The sequence below is a fragment of the Engraulis encrasicolus genome, chromosome 16 (assembly GCF_034702125.1).
Source record: "Engraulis encrasicolus isolate BLACKSEA-1 chromosome 16, IST_EnEncr_1.0, whole genome shotgun sequence".
NCBI lineage: Eukaryota > Metazoa > Chordata > Actinopteri > Clupeiformes > Engraulidae > Engraulis > Engraulis encrasicolus.
In genome coordinates, this window is record NC_085872.1 from 22,208,172 (window position 1) to 22,229,501 (window position 21,330).

At 41.1% G+C, this 21,330-nt stretch overlaps 2 protein-coding genes across 2 annotated transcripts in view; both read right to left on the reverse strand.

Annotated features, from left to right (window-relative positions):
* Positions 1 to 3,506: 3,506 nt before the first annotated feature.
* slc2a2 (solute carrier family 2 member 2) lies at positions 3,507 to 11,742 on the reverse strand. The gene is made up of 11 exons (XM_063219007.1): positions 11,493 to 11,742; positions 10,324 to 10,419; positions 9,809 to 10,002; positions 9,117 to 9,241; positions 8,552 to 8,667; positions 8,051 to 8,213; positions 7,404 to 7,591; positions 7,096 to 7,200; positions 5,731 to 5,832; positions 5,208 to 5,411; positions 3,507 to 5,069 (listed from the first exon to the last, which is right to left on the reverse strand). Exons 1-11 carry the CDS (start codon positions 11,574 to 11,576, stop codon positions 4,866 to 4,868), a joined length of 1,581 nt encoding a protein of 526 aa, XP_063075077.1. The 5' UTR covers positions 11,577 to 11,742; the 3' UTR covers positions 3,507 to 4,865.
* A 644-nt stretch (positions 11,743 to 12,386) lies between these two features.
* tnika (TRAF2 and NCK interacting kinase a) overlaps positions 12,387 to 21,330 on the reverse strand; it is a 104,229-nt gene continuing 95,285 nt past the window's right edge. The window contains exons 28-32 of the mRNA XM_063219009.1: positions 20,368 to 20,468; positions 19,847 to 19,996; positions 19,455 to 19,614; positions 17,860 to 17,999; positions 12,387 to 15,603 (exon numbers count right to left, since the gene is read on the reverse strand). Coding sequence (XP_063075079.1) covers positions 15,520 to 15,603; positions 17,860 to 17,999; positions 19,455 to 19,614; positions 19,847 to 19,996; positions 20,368 to 20,468 — 635 coding nt within the window. The 3' untranslated portion in view covers positions 12,387 to 15,519. The remainder of the gene's footprint in view (positions 15,604 to 17,859; positions 18,000 to 19,454; positions 19,615 to 19,846; positions 19,997 to 20,367; positions 20,469 to 21,330) is intronic.

Sequence of the window (21,330 nt, forward strand, 5' to 3'; positions counted from 1 at the left end):
TCGTGCACAAACACTCATTTTGCAAGCACATCGTTCACAAATGAACCAAAATGTTTTAATCATGTTTTCAATGGGGGGCCAACTTCACACAGGTTAAGTTTTGCAGGATTGTACTGTAGGCCTATGTCTGTTGTTAGTTTTTTTGTGAAATATTTGTAATATCAAAAATATGCTGTGGAACCAAATTACAATTCAGTGAATACATTTAGGCCTTTGGTTTCATTATAAATGGTGCTGCAATATACCTTGTTTTAAACTTCTTCAGTTTATCTGAATCTAGAAAATAGATTGCTTATTTGATTTTGGTTAGCCTACATGGTGGGAGAGAATGTGTGATACAGTTAGGGTGGATTGCCCTAATGTGGGCCACTGCCTAATGTGGGACACCTAAGCTTCAGGGGCTCTGGCTCCTCCCTAAACTAATGAATGTCAGTGAAACTATGGTAAAAGCAAAGCTCTACTACCAGGTGACCAAAATAAGTTTACATTGTAACTATCCAATAAAAAATTAGGGTGGGGCAATCATCAAACAAGGAGCACCTGCTGTGAAACCATCCAAAAGGCCAATGACATAGAGTTTTGACTAAATTAGTGTTAAGGGTATACAATCATTAATATCAATAAATCCATGCAACTTTTGATTCTGATGTATTTATGAAATGTTTGTTCATTATAAAATAATGTAAAATGTTGGATATTTACACTTTATATTTGGTTTTAGATTGATTTTCTTACTGTCCCACTTTAGGACAGGTGGTGTCCTAATGTGGGACGGCATGATTTGCCTAATGTGGGACACTGGTTTATGCAATAACAGTGGTAATTAACATGGTGAAAATGATGTTTTACAGTGTTAAACTGTATTATAGTTGCATATATTTAAGGTCAAGTGATATTTGAAAGGATTAAAGTTGAGGGCAAGGGATATCTCTAAGGTTTTGTGTGGGCTGTGTGTGTGCACATGTGTGTGTGTGTGTGTGTGTGTGTGTGTGTGTGTGTGTGTGTGTGTGTGTGTGTGTGTGTGTGTGTGTGTGTGTGTGTGTGTGTGTGTGTGTGTGTGTGTGTGAGTGTGTGAGTGTGTGTGTGTGTGTGTGTGTGTGTGTAAGGGGGATGTCTCAATATGACACACACACACACACACACACACACACACACATGCATGCACGCGCGTGCAAACACAACATCAAAAACATTAAGCTTGAGCTCATTTAAATCGCTTTTAGTATTTAAACAAGTCCGACAGGCGGACAACAGATGCGTCCGTCTATGCCTGTTCTGAACCTTTTTTGCCCAAACGCCCCCTTGGCCTCCTCATAACCTGTCAAGGCAATTTATCAATAAGCCTACCCATGTACTGTATAAGCCCGGATTTGAAAAAGTACCATAGGATTTCAACAGTGTTGGGCAATTTACTGAAAAACTGTAATGCATTGCTGATTATGTTACTGTCTTTTTAAAATAATCCCTTACACTACATTTAGCAATGTGGGGACCTAAGGCGAATTTAGCTTAGGGGGGCCATCGGTCCATCCCATATCACATTTTTTTTTAACATAAAATCTCTATTTTTGTTAGGCTATTTTTTTTTTAAATCACGATTTTTTATTTAAAAAAAAATAATAATTACAAACATAAAAAAACAGGCAAGCATTACAACCCTTTCTGGACAGATTTCAATGAATAGGCTATTTGCAATTTTGCATAGGCCTACATTAAATAAACTAAAATGTGAAATTCTCTTTTCACTTTAATATGAGAGCAGTGATGTCCCCCCCCCCCCTCACTGAAGTGTTATTTCATGTGTGTGCATGATGCTGTCACCTATTTGAAGTGACGTTGATGTTGGATTTCATGGAATACTTTTAAATGCCGCTTTGGGAAGAAAACAGAGTAGGCGACAGGTGAACTGTATTACTGTCAAAACAGTGGTTTGCAGGCGTTTGCGTTTTCACGTGGATATTGTCTTCGTGGACCGTAACAGACAAACCGTAAGTTCCATAAACTAATCAATGAGACATTGGCTACGTGTACATGATGTTTTTAAGTCCGATTTAATAAATGCGATTTAAATAGATCAGATTAAGAGTTATTTTGCGATGTGTATACATGGCACTTTCACTTAAATGCGATTAAACATCTGGGGAAAATAAAGCATTGTGATTGGACTGAGGACGCACGTGCTGAGCGAGCCAAATAAGGCACGGGGGCGTGGTTCAATGCCACCGAGATGCAGGTCATCTTCCCCACGAAAATCGTTGCCTCAGGCGGACTGAAATCACAACCTTCCCCCCTTTCTCCCTGGATCATTTACAATGCTACATTAGCTACCCTGTTAGCATAGAAAAACGAGTGGTCAAATGGTAATGTGGAGTAACTTTGTTGTGCTTCATTACTTCGTGGGGCACTTTTACATCAATATATGGAAGCCACAACATTTATAGTCGCTTAGGGACTTTAAATTAAGCAAAACTTCCATGTGAAAATCAACAGGAAGTGCCGCCATGTTTTTCTCACTGGCAAAGAGCACGGTCTCTTGGTAGACGTTTTGGTTTGCACGCATGAGCTCCAGTCCAAAACTGAGCGACTGCCACCTTGTGGACACAAGAGGGAATCACAATTCAGAAACTCATCACGGGAGGGCGGACGGACGGACGGAAGGACGGACGGACGGACGGACACCAAAGCCTCTTATAGAGATGCGTGGGACGCATCTAAAAACATTTTCTTAACTTTAGAAAGACAATATACCTTTAAAAGACTACCTTAAAATCTATGAATTATAACTTGTAATCCCATTTTGTTGATGAATTGCACAGTTTTCAATGAAACGATGGCTGATGTCAAAAATAAATAGTTTTGAGAGAATTATGCTACTTGTTTAGTTGTTTACCATTATTTGTGAAGGTACACCATGGTTTAAAATATTTAACATTGACTTTACAGTGTCTTGCATTAAATTTAACATTACATTTCACTGTCCCACTTTAGGACAATGGCTGTCCCACATTAGGAAGTCGCTCATACTCTGAGATGCTTGGGCACTAAGAGCACTAATGTCTGTATAATTTCTTTTATGACAAAAATATCTGCATTTTTCCTCTTGATTTTATGAGGGCACACCCGGAGCATTCCAAAAATGTATTGGATGTGGATTTAATGTGTTGTCTTGACATTGTAATAGTCTTCAGAAGTCTGAAAACTCTAAAATGGCCCACATTAGGGCAATCCACCCTACTTAGGCCTATGGTTCTATTCAGATGTCTTTAGTCTTATTTGCTCCCCTCAAGAGTTCTCTTCTTAATGCAGACTCGTCCATTCAAAGCAATATATTAAACCTATTTCTTGGATGACACCTTTAGCGATATTCCTTTCGTGAAAAAACAAATGCCTTTTGTGAAGCACTTTGTGTCAACTTCTGTTGTTTTTATTCTAGGTAGGCCTACATGCAATTTACTTCACCTGTTTTCCTTAAAATGTCATAAAACAAAATACCACTAATACGTTGAAATGGTTAAAACCTTTATTTTTGATTTCATAAATTACTGAAATATAATTTCAAAATATGAATCATTCACATATTTTAATACTGTCATGGTAATCATTATTTGTTTCCATTTTAGAGACAAATAGACAATCTGAAAACTATTTTAAAACATTTAAAATAGAAAAAGCTGATCAGTGAATAGAATGAAAGAGGAACCATAAAAATATTTTTTAAAAACTTGTGAGAACTGATATAGTTCTATGAATCACCACGTCAACCTGTAAACTTCAGAAAAAAATGTCAACATTGATATAATGCCCCTAAACACACTTTGTCACACAAGATCTTACGTTTCATATGTAACATAACGTCTACAGTCATTCTTGGGCAAGAATCAATAGACAGCAAATGTCACAGTCCTTATGATAGTTATGATTAAGTCTGCTAAGTGTCAGACCACAACAATAAAAGAAGCAAATACATTATACATATAAAAAATATGTAAAATACCTGGGGCCTAAGAAGCTGGTTCAGGAGTACACCAGGTTAAGTTAAAGGGACAGTTTGGTCAATTTCAACATGCAGTTGTATTGCTCACGCTACCCTTGACTTGTCAGTACCTGGTGATGCCACATTTTTCGGCTCAGCCCTTTCCGAGATATGAGCAATTCTAATGGGGGCAGCGTTTGTTTACATTTTTAAAAAATGAAACCTAGGCCAACTCCAAATATTTTCCCAAAAGGTACTGCTGTTTGCTAGTTGTCTGCTGATGTTTTATAACCTTTTGGATGTTTTTGGGAATAAATAAAAATGTTTTTTTGAAATGTAAACAAAGAGCTGCCCCCATTACAATGACCAGGATCTCGGAAACAGCTGAAGAAGAAGAAAAAAAATCTCAGGCACTGACAAGTCCAGGGTAGTGTGAGCATTACAACTGCATGTTGAAATTGACCAAACTGTCCCTTTAAGAAGTAAATAATCTAATAGAAGAGGACTCCAGGCTCTTCTATTAGATGATTTATCTCTTAACTTAACCTGGTAGTTTACTCCTGAACCAGCTTCTTAGTATACCGCTCTGGTCTGAATATAAAATGTTGACACAAATTAAACATATGTGGTCCTAAGTCTCAATAATTTAACATCCACTGCTTCCTTTAATATGCCTCTTACTGCCACTTATTTTTCATAATGCCGGATTTACTGACATTTTAGCAACCAGGAAAAAAACTATTGTATAGTTAGCCATTGTGTAGATACAGTATACTCAATAATACCATAATTCATATGCCTTTTTCAGCAGCCAACAATTCAGTCTTCACAATGTGGTCAGTAACAGCCTGAATTCTGTATTTGCAAGACAAGACCATCACTGTTTCCATCCTCAGACTTCTGGGGCAGTCTTAAGCTGCTCCAGTTCCACTGTTGTTGGGGCGGCTGAGGGGAAACCTTTCCGCTTCCCCTGGAATATTGCGGCAATATCCTCAATAGTTTTGCCTTTAGTCTCCGGGACACGGAAGTACGTGAAAAGAGTGAAGATGAAGAGCAAACCGGCGAAGAGGATGAACACATAACTCCCAAGGTACGACTGAAATTCAAACAAAAATGGACATTAGTATGGAATCCTGTAACTTCCTTCTGATCAGGAGCCTAAACCACTGCTTGGAAATTTGAAAAGCAATGAACACAAGCTATTGGACATATGAATATCATCCCCATCACTCACCTCTATATATGGGAACAGCATGCCAACGAGGAAGTTGCTGGACCAGTTGCAGCAACCAGCCAGTGCAATTGCAGCTGGACGGGGCCCCTGGCTGAAAATCTCAGCCACAATAAACCATGGGATAGGCCCGGGCCCTATCTCAAAGAAACTGACGAAAAGGAATATGGCCACCATGCTCACGATGCTCATCCATTCATAGGTTGTCTGTGGAGATGGATTGACGAGGTTATGGCATGACTTCAGGATATGTAGCTTAGAGTTTTGAACTACATTAGAAATACATACTGTAAGTATACATGAGAAATAAACTGCATTGTATCATTAACCACTAGACATATCATGTTTCTAGGATGATTGGAATAGTTGAGGATATTGTATTTAAGATTGAATAATGAAGAATGTGCTTATCCAAACAAAATGTGTAATCAAATCAGAAAGGTGAACTTATATGCACTTTATTTTAGACTTTGGAGGACACTGCACTAAAACATGTCATTGTGTGAATAACCCTCGGCACACTTACCAAGTAAACTAATCCCACTGTCATGACAATGGCGCACACACACATTCCAGCCAATCCTACCAGCGTCAGTGTCCGCCTGCCAGCTCTGTCCACCAATGCCACCTACACATGGAGCAGGCACACACATGCATGCGTGTACACACACACACACAAACACACACAAACACACACACACACACACACACACACACACACGCACACACACACACTACTTAAACTTTTTATGACAACATTACCATCATGCCGCCATTGTACATGTTCGAACTTCAACTTAGTATTTGCGTAGTGCAGTTGCAACTGGTGCACAGCCCTTTCCCAAGTTAGGTTTGTGTACACTGGGAGTTTGTCCTTGGAAAACAGATAAATGGGACCACGTTTCCTGATAAAACATGGCAACCTTCCACACGGGACTAGAATGCATCAGACTTCTCTTCCTAAGAAGGAATGCACAAAGGTTAATTTGCATTAGAAAAAAAACCCACATGGCCCATTCTCAGCTTTGATACACTCCTGGCAGAGATGGAGAATCATCTACTCTGAGATGGCACAATCGTGAACCATAAAACATTGTTTCTGTCTGTGTTTTGAAGAAAAAAGACGTTTCCATGTTTTAAGTTATTTGTATATGTAAGCAATAGAAACCAGTGTATGACAGATTGTGATCATTATGTGTGTGTGTTCAAGTGTGTGTGTGTGTCTTGGAGAGTGAGATGAATGTATGATGCAATTATTGGTAACACTTTACTTTACGGATCGCTAATAAGATGGTAATTTCGTGTTAATTTCATAGTTATTTCATAGTTAATTCAGGATAATAACTGTTTGTTTTTAGTAACAACAGCAAAATAACCATACAGTTTCAAGTGCATTGTGTGTGTGTGTGTGTGTGTGTGTGTGTGTGTGTGTGTGTGTGTGTGTGTGTGTGTGTGTGTGTGTGTGTGTGTGTGTGTGTGTGTGTGTGTGTGTCAACAAAGTGTCACCGTGCTGTGAGTCATCAGGGTGTTACCACAATGCACTGGAAACTATATGGTTATTTTGCTGTTGTTACTAAAAACAAACAGTTATTACCCTGAAATAACTATGAAATTAACATGAAATTACCACCTTATTAGCGATCCGTAAAGTAAAGTGTTGCCCAATAATTTATATATTTCAGACTTCCTTTTCTTCTCCTCTCCCCAAAGGACATAACCTGCTGTGCTTTGTTGCCATGGGAAAGTATTTCTACTTTGGTAAATCAATTTCAATAAATTGGACACGAGAGAGGAAGGGGAGCCGTTTAGAAAAGCAAAGCAGAACGTTTGTGTAACCAGGAGATGGAGGTATGTGTGCTTCATGTTTTGACAACGCAAGAGGCCTACTTACCGAAACCATTGTGAAGACCAGGTTTATGACCCCTACACCAATTGTGGCATACACTGGCTGTTGGACTCCGGCTCTTTCAAAGATCGCTGTGGAGTAGTAAAAGATCTGAAGCAGACACACAGATAGGCAGACAGACAGACATGCAGGCAGACACAAAGACAGATAGGTAGGAGGTGTGAGATGAAACATTATTGTTGTCAAATAAAAGAACAAAAGCCATAAAAATGCAATCAAAATGATGTGCTGTAAAAACAAAACAGCGCTTGAATAAATGTGGAAGCTCTCAGGGAATGTTTTTTTTTTCTTACCGCATTGATTCCAGAGAATTGCTGGGACAGATGCATCATCAGTGCCACAAAGAGCTGCTGGCGGTACACAGAGGAGCGCACCAGGCCCAAGATCGTCACCCGTCTCTCCTTCATCAGTTCCTCTTTCTCTGCCCTCATCTCTGCTATGTCCTTGGACGTGTCATACTCCCCCTTGAACCTCTTTAGTGCTGTGACATTCATAATCAGACATTAATTAACACAGTCTGTTTGTGTGCTTATATTATTTTATATTCTTCTGAGACAATGGGTTCGTTCGTGATGAAGCAGTGATGCTTTTGCTATGCAGAGCACATGCACACTTTGCCAGTATGATGCATTCTGCTTTGAATTTTCTAACCAGAATGCATCAAACAGGCAAAGTGCGCATGCGCACTACATAGCAAAAACATCACTGCTTCATCGCGAACGAACGCAATATATGTAATCAACACCCACTACTCTGTTACTGTTACTGATGAAATATATCCTGGACTTTTGATAATCGATTGGTTTGTAATGAGAAACTCGTAATCATTTATTGCATTAACTCATTTTTGATTCCTACAATACATTAAATGGGTTTTGTTTTTCCTGAGGTCTATTGAATAGGTTACTGAGCATGTACTGTAGTGTTATTCTCTGTCCACCTTTGCATGCCTCCTCTTCCTTGCCCGCTTTGATTAAGAGGTAGCGTGGGCTCTCAGGACACAGAGGCAGGAGCATTGTCTGCAGAATAGCCGGGGCACCAGACAGGCCTAGCAACAGAGGCCAAAAGTAATCATTGCCCAAGAGGAAGTCAAGCCCAATGACCTATGAACCAGAGAAGGGAAATGTTCTTCAGAATGGCATACCATGTCACTAGCAACACGTGCATTTCAGCATAATAGAAATTGTGTTGTCTTTTGCCACACTGACAGTTATCGTAAAGTAATTTGCAGATGCAACATGATTTCAAAAGTTTACAACAGCTATGATTGCCTGTTGATTGTGTTCCAAGATAAACTGTCTCACTACTGCTCTTGCTCCAGACAGTGCATCTGTTCAACTCTGTCTGAAGAAGTAAGGGTGATGCTCACACGGCCCACTCACACGGCCGGCCCTTTTTCATTTTGCTGTAGTACCTGTGGAAGAAACAGCAAATAGCTCACCTGACTGATGAGGATTCCTGTAACTATGGCCAACTGGTGAAGTGTCCCTAATGCACCTCTGTATGCTACTGGAGCAATTTCTCCAATGTACATGGGGACCAGGCCAGAGGACAGACCTGAGGAACACAACACACCATACCAATAACCCAGTCACTTCACTAGACAAGAATTGTAACGAGCTGCAAAGAAAAGCGAAAAGATAAAGAAATGGGAAAAACGGCACTATCCCTCCCAAAAGTAGTTAGTATGCATATGGGGCACCTAAGTCACGCCCTCTACTTCCTGGTTCATGGGGCAGAAAGTTGCAAAAAATTGAATGGAAGTGAACGAGGCGAGTCATGGTGGATTTGGGGTGCATAAGTGGAGGTCCAAGGTTTGGATTGTTGTCGAAAAACCACTCATTTCAAGCCCAGTAATTATTTTTTGACTCCCTCTGCCCCATGAACCAGGAAGTAGAGGGCGTGACTTAGGTGCCCCATAACAGGACATGCATAATCTGGAAACACGGGGCATTCATCAAGTGTGCTTCATCAAGTAGAAAAGTTATTTGAATGACTTGACTTACCACAATAAAATCCCATGACCGCCCGTCCTGAGAGGACCATGATGTGGGCTTTGCCCATCTTAGCCAGGGCCATGAGGAGGCCCCCAATAACAGCCAGTATATTCACTACCAGCATGCCTCTGATCCTGCAGGGCAGGCAAGGGAGCAGGTGCGTTGGAGATACAGTACATGCACGGGCATTTTAATTGACCATTTAAACATTCAGTTTTTGCTCTACAGAGAATCAGCATGTTCAATTGTAAAATATTCTTTGTTTCAGTCAAGTTTGGGTGTCACAGCTTCTAACCAATGCCAATGCAATGCGTAACATGGTAAGATATAATGTTCATGAGATGGAATACTGGTGGACGCAAGATACTGTGTATGTGTGTCATAAAATGTATATTATCGGTATAAAAATCGAAATGTATTTCTTTATCACAATGTCACAACTATATAATTGACTCAAAGTGCTTTCATTCATACATAGTAGGCCTATACACACACATTCACACACCAGCTGTGGAAGCTGCCAAGAAAGTGCCAATTATCCAGGGTTCACGTGACAAAGTGCGGGCACTCACATGAGCACGCACACACACATACACACACACACACACACACACACACACACACACACACACACACACACACACACACACATATAATAAGAAAGGCAATAATTTAATAGAATAACGCATCACATATCTTACCTTCCTCGACAGTCGGCCACAAAACCAACCAAGAAAGAGGAGACCATTCCACCAACCGAGAAAATGGCTACAGACAGGGACCAGTACATGACCACAGATGGGTGCACCTCCTTCGGCTCGGTGGCGTTGCCATTGGCGCTGCGCACAGCCAAGTCCTCAACACCAAGAGAGCGTGCATAGTGGGTTTCAATCACCTGCAAGGACACAGGAAGCTCCATCAGCGTACCGTAGCTCCAAAATCTGTACAAACACTGGTATATTCCATGTTCAACATGTCAGAGAATATCATCTTTGATTCTATCTATGTGCACCAGTCATAATCACTAAACAATCGCTAAACAGCACCGCTCAAATGAACTTCCATGCTGTTTATGTATGTATGTATGTATGTATGTATGTATGTATGTATGTATGTATGTATGTATGTATAAGGATGAGAAACGGAGTGAGGGTCCTGGTTTGATACAGGCTGATCAATATTATATGTGTGTGAAATGCTTGTTTGAACAGTTGACCTTCTGGGGAGCATTGATGACCCCCAAGCTGTAGCCATACTGCAGTGATCCCAGGACTGCAGTGAACACAGCCAGGATCAGAGTCCCGGAGATCTGCTGTAGAACGAGCACAGAACCCCATCAGCTTTGCATAAGGTATCTGCATCTCTCTCTCTCTCTCTCTCTCTCTCTCTCTCTCTCTCTCTCTCTCTCTCTCTCTCTCTCTCTCTCTCTCTCTCTCTCTCTCTCTCTCTCTCTCTCTCTCTCTCTCTCTCTCTCTCTCTCTCTCACACACACACACACACACACACACACACACACACACACACACACACACACACACACACACACACACACACACACACACACACACACACACACACACACACACACACAACTCTAGAGAACCCATGGTGCATGAGTGAATAATAGGCTAATGGTAACAGACAGGAGCTATGCCCTCTGGTGCCTTTAGATGTAGCTATTGGACACGGCAACGTAGTTCAGTTAGTTGAAGCTGACAATCACAGGAAAATAAATGGGCACAGTGATTGTAATAGCCCAAGGCTAAAATCACAGCAGTTCTTACTGTTTTACATATTAGCTACTGCCCTTAAAACATATGCCCATCTAGAGAGTTAATTACATTCAATTTTAAAATAGGTTGACAATGTTGACACAATGTGTGTGACTTTTTAGAAAGCCGCACAATCATTTTCCCCCAACTTATACATTCAAATTATGTGTAATGTAAAACACTGAAGAAAGTCACTACCTGTCAGAGGTAATGGTAAGGGTGAGCTAGTCAATGAAGTCATGACTCATGCCATTAAACTTTCCTCAAGAAATCAAATGTGTGAACATGGATCACAATTCTGATAAACAAACAAACTTCAAAAAGAAACAGATAATACTCTACCTATCAATTTTGTTTGTATGCAGATATTTTCTATGAGCAAAACAAGCACAATTGTCCTGGGCTTAACGCCTTGTGTTTGCTGAAGTGACTTTTTTTCAGTCAACTGAAAAATCAATGAAAAGTTTCAGAACAGTATATAAAATATTGTTAACACCTCAATGGCTGACAAGGAAAATAACTTTATAAAATAACTAATACCAAGCAATCACATTACCACCCAAGTGTCTCAAATATTTAAATCAAAAGAATAAATTTTGCCTATGGATTTTACCTTGCCAGAATCCATTTTGGGAGCAGCTCCTTCTACGAACAGGAGTACATGCTGTCGTAGCAGGTAAATAATCAATCCTCTCATGCAGCAGCCACATGCGCTACAGAAAGGGTCTCATCCCACCCCCTAAACTTGACACACCGGCATTCGCAAATGAATACAGTTCTAATCTGGCACCTGTATGCGCATATTACAAATTTAAATCCGACTAACAAGTAGTCAGCAATTTTCTCATAGTGAACATAAAATCAATGGGATGGTTTGTGTGGCTGTGTTAAGCGATTACATTGTTCATAGGTCAGAATATACATGTAACTCTGTAATCAGTTGATGTGGCTCTTAATACCCACGTCAGACCTGCATGGTGGAGGCAAACAGGCTGAAATAATATGGTTAATGATACACCGTCAGGAGGGGGGGCCAAAGTCTGAGGGTCGATTAGCACGAGTGATGAGACAAGAGCTGAACCACATACACACAGGGCCGGATTAAGATGGCCCGGGGCCCCTAGGCTAGCTGCTACTGTGGGTCCTCCCAAAATGCAAATTTCGCCACACATTTACATAGACGTTGTCATAATTACGAGCTAGGAAGTAAAGGTAACATGTCTACCAGCTGTACTCAACATGTCAAATGAATTTTTTCAATATTGCATCTTCTCACAATTATGAAATCCTCTTTTGGCCAGTCAGGGGCCCCTTGGCAGGTGAGGGCCCCTAGGCTGCAGCCATATCTAGCCTGTGCATTAATCCGGCCCTGCATACACATGCTGAACCACATACACAAGCACACAAACACACTTGGCATGCGCACATACCATTCGCCTCACAAAACTGGCAAAGTCTTCATTTCTGTTCTCACATGATTAAGAAAGGACAAGACAGCGGAGCAAGGTATTTTCATATTGTTCTCATCTTTATTAAAAAAACAAAACTAATGAAAGACAACAATTGATGCCTTGTGTGGGTGAAAAACACAACAGCTTTCCCTGAGGAAGCCGTCAAAAGTAAACTACTACCCAATTAATGTTTCAGGTGATTAAAGTGTCAATGCCACCAGAACTGACAGTAAAATAAGAAAGCATTGTGACAGGAGAGTTAGATCTTTTTTTTTCCTTTAAAACCCCCAAACTCTCTGGCAAAAGCTAGCACAGTGTTCCTCCCAGCCCCCCACTCATCCCCGTCACACACACACACGCACACACACACTCACACATGCACAACCAACATAGGACATCATTATTGCTAAAACTCTATGTCAGGAGTGCAGACACTATGTCTTCACATAACGGTTCTCTTTGTTCATTTAAAAGTATGTCTGAAATACAACCAAAAGTTCAATGTGCAAACATTACAGAAAAAACCCAAAGATGTCCAAATGTCTGAACAATAGGTCGCACTCAAATGGCTTACATGACATTACTGGACATCAGATAAAAAACAATTTCAGTGTATGGAAACAAGATAAACAATTCTCTGGTGAATAATGTATGAATGTATCAGAAATAAAACTTGCACTGATAGATTGATCTGTGGCCACTTGGTGGGAAATATCTGAAATATACCAAAGATGCGGTGTAAAAGGAAGAAAAAGGTAGCACCTCCCTTACCCTAAACAGTACAAAAGAATAATAGACTCATTTGAGGATTTCTGCAACTGACGACTTCCCAAACAAACCCATCTCTTGTTAGTTTGAGCACGGTATAGCCATGCGATGGACTGCTAGGACATAGAGGGCATATCTCAGCCCATGGAGAAGAGGGCTAAAGCTATGGCACTAACAGAGAGACGACACGGTACACTCAGCTCCGACATCAGAACACACAAGTCACTGAGGCTTAAGCAATCAGGAGGGTATTCCAAGAACCTGACTTTGTAGTAATCCAGGCTAATTTAACCTTCAGGTATGGTGAACCACCTAATAGAGGAACCCAGGGTCCTTATTTCCTTAACCAAATGACTGAGAAGGCAGAACGCCAAAACGCGTCTGTGTAATAAAGAAACCTATGCATGGTGCGACCTTTTTTCATTTTTCATTTTTACAATATTTTGGTCAGCACCCTTAAAAAGGAAGAGAAAAACTGTTGGGTGACGCCTGCTCCAACCCTTATGAACTTAACCAAATGACACCTGTTGACTATCAGCAGGTTTACTACTCCTTGTAGTTTAACATAACCAGGTTTATCATTTGACCTTATTCTTGGAATCCATGCCCCCCCTGCTTAAAACCTGTGTGTGAAGCATCATCAGTCTGCCCTCCTTCCCTTTCCTAGTTTGGACCCTTCATCCCATGTGCCCTCAAACTCATTGGTCAAATGTCATTTAACAGCTACACTGCCAAATCTACAAGCAGGGTAACACATTTTCTGCTTGCTGCATGTTATTTCATCAGAGTTTTTTTTTGTTTGAGTACATATATTTTTAAATTAAAAACACAGTTATTGTCATATAATCTTAAGTCACATTTATAATGTTAAAACAAGGTTAATCTTTCCACCACTCAACCGATATAGAAAGGAAACTTTAGACTCTTTTTAGTCGATTTTCATCATGCCGGGTGATGCAATATCAGTCTGCTGAGGAAACCGAAAACACAAAATGATATCAATAAAAGAAAATTTGATATCAATAAAAGAACATCTTTCCCCCTCAATTCAGGGGAAAAGATTGTAATAAAAAATCCAAAGCAAGTTAGCCTTTCTCTGTCTGCCCCACTGCCATGTAAGGATGAGGGTACAGTGTTGTTGAATTACTCAGAATAATGTAATGTCTCACACTCAGGCTGTGCATTACTGGAAGGAAATAACCCGACACATGATTACGAGGTAGGTCAATTACAGTCCCGACTGGTACAGTAGTTGTTACGATTCAGCAGTGCACAAGAGGCAGCCATGTTGGCATCTGAGGCTTGCGTGGTGGAGTAGTTCTGGAGACACTGGCATCATGACAGGGGGTGAGGGAATGAAAGAGAATATTTTTGGACACAATCAAAGGCTCGGGAGGTGTCGAGCGGGGGAGAACGAGTTTAAAAACACTGATGCATGGTGCTTCAGGGGAGAGGAGAAAGAACGACCGCGAGGATCGTGTCAAGAGTTCCACTCCGCAGTGGCCTGGGCCCCCCAAGACAGCAGTGGTTAGGTGAAGGCCAAGAGTGTGTGTGATTATGGGGACAAAAAAGAGCACCAGCACCAAAAAAAGGCCACAGCCCTCAATACAGTGTAGGTTTTGTGCTCATGTTCACCACAAACCCGCTGGATTCCTCTCCTTTCTACACCAATGTATTTCCGGAACTGCGTGAGTGAGAACGTAAACAAAAAAAGTAAAAGAAACCTGATTTTTACTGTAGATGAAAACATCAAAGGTCTAGACGCGTTTCCTCAGTTTGAGGTTGCCTCTTTTTCTTTTTTTTTTAATATCTTTGTAACGTCTCTCCGACCACCCAACACACACACACATACGCACATACCACACACACACAAACACACACATAGTTTCTATACAGCTCGTTGTGATCATCCTGCAACCTCTGCTGTTCAAGACAGACACGCAGAGGAAACAGCTCATTCTCTCAAAGTCCACGGGTCAAAAGTCCCATTGTACAGTAAGGTGCAAGGGTGGAATAGCACACTCACGAGGGGAGGGCTGCCTCTGGTGAGGGCTCCTGGCACACAGTCTTTTTTTTACACAGCAGCAGCAGTAGGCCTCTCTGGCTCCCCCCGCTGGACATGTGAGGAACGAGCTCTGGAATAGCTAACCACCCTCTGCACCACCGCCACCTCCTCCCTCTAAAAAGCTGGAAATGAGGCCATCTTTTTTTTCTCCGCTCGGATCTGGAGATCAGGAGACTTGGCTTGATCACAGTCCGAGGCTCTTTTCTTTTAAGGTCGCTAAAACTGTAGTATTTTTTTTCTCTTACTCATGTTCATAGTTTTCTTTTTGAACCAGTGTTAAGTGTACCAATAAAAGTTACAGATGCCGCTGGGCATCCCGGCGAGCGTGGTAGCGTCGATCCTGGAGCTCCTCGTGTTCACCAGTTCATCATGGAGTTCCTGTTGAGCGTCATGAAGAACACCTGACTGCTGCCACCAGAGCGGACCGAGGCGAAGAACACCTGTGGACAGAGCAAGAGATGGCATTATACTCTAGTGCAGGGATTTTCAACCTATGGGCCGGGGCCCACTGAAGGTATACCAAGTGGGCCTTGAAATAATATTCTAAAAATTATAATCACATTTTGGTGTGTGTGGCTGCTGATTTATGTGAGTTTTATTCGTAATCGGGTCAGAGGTGGGCCCCGAACATTTGTGACAATTTCGAGTGGGCCCCAAGTTGGAAAAGGGTGGGAACCCCTGCTCTAGTGCAGGGATGTCAAACTCAAACTGACTGAGGGCCAAAATCAAAATCTGGAACGAAGTCATGGGCCAAACTCAATTATTTTTTAAAATTGACTAAAATTATGAATGCATGCACTTCATACTCATTTCACATACACTCTTTCCCATCATATTTCTTAGTTCAAATGTGTCTGCACATCCTGTGACACAGCAAATTTCATGTTCAAATCATGTTACGCTATGGTGTATGTGGGCCAACGGTAATAGACATTTGAAATGATCTTGTGGGCCAAATGAAATGGCTTTGCGGGCCAAATTTGTGACATCCCTGCTCTAGTGGGATACACAGTAGGTAGATTAGGTAGTAAAGCTCTTATATACACTATATCCCAAAAGTTTGGACACACCTTCTCATTTAATGCATTCTCTTTATCAAAACTTGCATGAACACATTTGGAATTATGTTCTTATCAAAAAAATATAAATTATAGCAGTTTTTAAATTCTAGTGAGTTATTGAATGACTTTTGCGTTAAATTAAGATTGACCTGACTGACTGGGTGTTTTTAATAGACAAAAATAAGCTTGTTGAAACCTGTGGAACCATCAGTGGATAGACAGCTGACATCACTATTGGAAAACAGCTAGAATTGATATTTTTTGTTAACCACATAATTCTTTATGTGTTAACGCACAGTTTTGATGCCCCCTGCGAAAATCTACAATGTACTTTGTCACAAGTGAGATAAGGTCTGGAGATCTGCCTACTGTAAATCCTGTAAATCTTGTGTGGTTTATGATTGATGACGGCTGTTTATTGGGCGTTATAAATGTGTATAATTTGGCATACGTAGCTAGCTATAGCCAATCGTGTCAGTTGTATCTATTCAAAGAAAACTGCAGCCATAGCCTTACCACACCTCCCTGCTCTCTAATTGGAGAGAGACAGGGACCATGATCTTGTCCGTTCTCTGGGTATAGACTCTATGCTGTCATTCAGATCGGAACAATTGTGCAAAGCAGCATGGGATTTCCCAGGCTAGTAGAGTAGAGTAGAGTAGAGTAGAGTAACTTTATTACTACATATATTATTTTATTTTATTTTATTTTTATTTATTGCTACACGACAACTAAGAGAATGCACTGAAATCAGAAGGTGTGTCCAAACTTTTGACCTATACTGTACATTCAAAACATAATGAAATGTAAATCAAAAAGGAAAGAAAGGAATCATTTTTTTATATACAGATTCATTATAATGGTTTAACAGAAATTGTTTATGAATGTTGGTATTTGGATTCTACTGTTTAAGATGATGTTGCATTAACTCTGGTCGGGATATCATACTCTTTTCATGCTGAATAATGTAGAGGCATGACACTGCCACTAAGTGTTAAAAAAATGCACACGCGCTTTGGCAATCTTATACCATTTGTTTTGCTACAATATCTTTAAAGGGACACTGTGCAGGAAATGGTCACTGTGCAGGAAATGGTCAAAAATGGTACTGCAACTATGCTGCTCATTGGAACTGGGCTGCCTATTGCCAATTTTGATCTTTACATGAAAGTTTACTAAGTAATAAACAAATATTTTCTAGTATGGTCCAAGTACAGTCGTTTTTGCAGCTAAAAATGGCTATTTTTGGAAATTCAAAATGGCGGACCATGGAGAAGAACCCCGTTTTCATATATGAAAAGTGCAATTTTTCCAGTCATAATGAATACTTAGAATTTGATGGTGGTGGTAAGTATTCATGAAAAATGTAACATTAGTGAATGGGCAGCATGAATTCTGGAAATAAACAACTAAAAATCTCACACAGTGTCCCTTTAACGCCAATAGTGATCTACTTTATAAAACGGCCATTTAACCCCCTATAAAAACCATAAAAAACTATAAAAACTGGACCATCAGTTAGCCCATGTGTTTGGCAAGTTTCCAAGTGTGGCACCTTGTTCCCCTCCAGCTCTAGCTACACAGTCTGCTTTCTGCCCTGCATGACAATACATAGCAACACCAAGGGGCATGTACCTTATCATTCCTCTCACAGAGGAACTTGAGGCGCTGTGCTCGCTTGTGCATGAAGACCCCGTCCAGGTGCCCTGTCTCCACGGAGCGGATCTCAATGGCCTTCTCACCCCAGCCCATGATCTGGTTGGAGTGGATATACGCTGCAGGACACACATAAACATGTATGAGAACCACGACAACTTCATAATGATAATAATCAGAGATGTCAGAGGAAGTAAAAGTAGAAATTAAATAGACTGCCACAGTTCCCCCCCCTCCCCAACACGCAACTTCACTGAGTAACCACTTGTCTTACAATCAGCTGATTCTGCGCTGCTTGGATCAAATTTGTGGTTTGTGTTTTTAAGCACACACAGTCTATCTACCTCATTAGCTACAGTGGAATAAGCTATTTAATATCATGTGCTAGTCTTGCACTTATACCATGCATTACTTCTACTTTTGACGCCTCATGAGAACAACTGTCAGCTGAGACAGATTCTGTATGTGTATGTATTTGGTAAAGCATTGTTTGTATAGTTTACTTAGCAAGGACTTCACAGGACGTTTGTTAAAATTCTTCATTTCCTGTGCATTTCATGAACTCAATCCTACTGCACAGCGAGTGATGATTTTATTACACCAGCTGTTTCTTTGTGCAGTTGTTTTCTCCGCATACTGTGGTCTGACTTTAAGGTGATGTACCACAGTGATTGGTGTAAGTTGGGGTGGACCCTCCTTGTGATGGTCCTCTGAGGATTTTCTCACAGACATCCAGTTATGAATATTAAACAGTAAAACTATAAGCCCGAGCTATAATTGCTATCCCACTGGTCTGGTTTGCTCGTGTTGTTGAAATCTGCCTGTAACAATGACCCATTTTCTATCAGCTAAAGCTAATGGAAAACAAGATGGATTATAAGTGGTACTTCTGGGATATGCTGCCCTTCTGAAAGAATGAGCAATCCCAATAAACCTTTCTGATTCTTATCTGAATTATTCATTTTATCTTGTCAACCAGATATCATATCTAAACTTTGAAATGATACGCCTGCCAATGCAACAGCCCCCGTTCTCACAAACAAACACTCAACACACGGGTATACATAAAGTATGTGCCGTGCGTACACACACACCCTTGTACAGGCATGCATACACACCCACACACAAACGCGCGCACACACTCACCCACGCACACTTCTTTCCACCACAACAGAAGGCGAGTGTAGCAGGAGTTTGAATAATATTAAACTTGGACTGAACTCTGTGTAATCTCCAACAGTGCCCCCTGGCTATCATGTGCTTGGACTTTGATGCAGGCCCCATCTTTTAGATTGCAAACCCTCCATCATAAGGTGGAGTAGGCAAGTTTAGAGGGAAAAAACACAACAAAAGAGATGGGAGGCATAGGAAATGCCTGACATGGAATTTCGGCATCATTGTGTTTCTTTTTTTTTCTTGACAATAAATCATTATCAGGAACGTAACTCGGATACACAAGAGCATCTCCTGAGGCGTTCAGTGCCGTTATGCTGACCTACATTTGCGTGAGTCCAAAATTCCACTGGGCCATGTTGTTGTGCTGCATGTGTACTCAATACTGTGTGTGTACTCACCAACTGAAGTAGGCATTTCTCCCCATTGCAGCACAACATCCTTGGTGATGCGCCCATATGTGTTGACATACACGCCCTCATCTTCGTAGCACAGGAGCATCTCCATGCCATCGGTTTTCGGGAGCACCACGATGGCGTGAGGAGTCACGCTACTCTGGATCTGAGAGAGGGAAAAAGAAAAACACATCGTTTGTCAGGCAGTAGTGAATACCATCAGGATCTGTCTTTTCCAGCAGATGGCAGTATAACCCACAGCCAGACCCGTAAGGTTTTCTCTGCGCGTGTACATCACTGTGTTAGGGCAGCAACGGAGCTCCAGTACTGCTTCAGTAGAATGTAAAAGTATACTCTACTCCTTTCAGAAGTAGTCATTGCACTCTTGTCTGACTTACGTGCGAGGGAATGTAGATGTCGTATGGGTTGCCAGAGTCCACATCGATGACATGAAAGCCCATGTTGGAGCCGTAGATGACCTTGAGCCTCTGACCTTCCTCCACCGTCAGATCCACCAGCTGAGGCCTCTGAGGCAGCTCAGTGAAAGACTAGCCGAGGCGTCGAAAGAAAAGACAAGAAAAGACAAGAAAAGAAACGAATGACTGACTGATGTGACACAGCAGAATGGGAAAGGTAAGAGATTGACACTAATGTTAACATTGTGGCACTCGCGCTGAAGTTCAGAGTATTAAACGGTTACTACAACGCCTCCGGCCTCGATAACAATCAGCTTTGTATGGAAATATGAAGCGCGTAGAGACGTTGGCATATTGCTGTGATGATTTATTCACGCTCTTTTCATTTCACACCAATTTCCATTTTATAGTCACATCAAAATATGAATAAAAAAAACAGCACGATTATATGAATCAGAATATGAAAGGAGGAAAGGAAAAAAAGTCCACAGCACTGTTGTTACCTTGAAAGCCATGAATTTATGGTAGGGCTTAGGGGCCCAGGCATAAATCTCCACAGAGTTCTTCAGAGCAATCACCAGGAATTTGATTCGCTCATATTTCACTGTGGAGGCAGAGAAGAGAGAGAGAGAGAAAAAAAATCAAATCAGAAGCCCTTTCAATTAAGCAGGGTTGTCCTCCACTCCCATCACTGAAGTCTTTGCTGGCCTTGTCACAAGCTCTCCCTGTATATGGGAGAACTGAAACAACACAGACAAGGGACGGCACAGCACAGCACAGCACAGCAGAGCTCTTTGGTTTTGCGTCACTGACTCACTAACCAAACTGAGACCCGGGCTACATTTTCCTCGGTTGTTCAAAAGCCAGCCAATGACTAACAATCAGAGGCTTAACAAAGTCCAATCTGTTACAGACCAGCTCTCCTAATGCATCCTGAAACCTGTCCCCGGGCCAGATATACACAAAGGCTTCAGGAATCTAGCCCACTCAGCCCACTCTATTTAAACCATAAATCAACGATGACTATAAGCACTACATAATATAAATAAAAAATAAATCTTGATGTTGTGAAAGATTATTTGTATATAGACACGATAGCGCATGATGTGCAACATATTCCAGTACAGATGATATAAATAACCCCAACATTAGTATAGCAGAGATTTGCTGTCATGTTAACAGGAGTATATAGTCTCTCTGGTGACATGTTTATGACACCGGTCAATCTTATAATGGAAAGGTTCAGAGGAGTCTTAAATCCACACCAATACGCTGATACGCAGAGATGCATCCATAGAGGTTAAATGATTTGTGACTATATTTTTAAAGCATGGAACACTTCCAAACAATTGTCAATCCGTTACTCATACAAACACAGTCACAATTCTTTTATTCTCGTTTTCATTTACATGAAAAAAATCATCATCCTGCTCTTGATTTCCAGACGATGAACAACTGTACGGCAC

Bases quoted from the DNA above. Each gene is read 5' to 3' on its own strand.
- slc2a2 (XM_063219007.1), bottom strand. From the start codon at position 11,576: ATGAGAGGATTGATTATTTACCTGCTACGACAGCATGTACTCCTGTTC. The intron at 7,592-8,050 runs GTGGACAGAGAA...TGAATGTCACAG, and splicing joins GGAAGAGGAGGCATGCAAAG to CACTAAAGAGGTTCAAGGGG. The intron at 5,833-7,095 runs GTAAGTAGGCCT...CTCCATGTGTAG, and splicing joins TGGTCTTCACAATGGTTTCG to GTGGCATTGGTGGACAGAGC.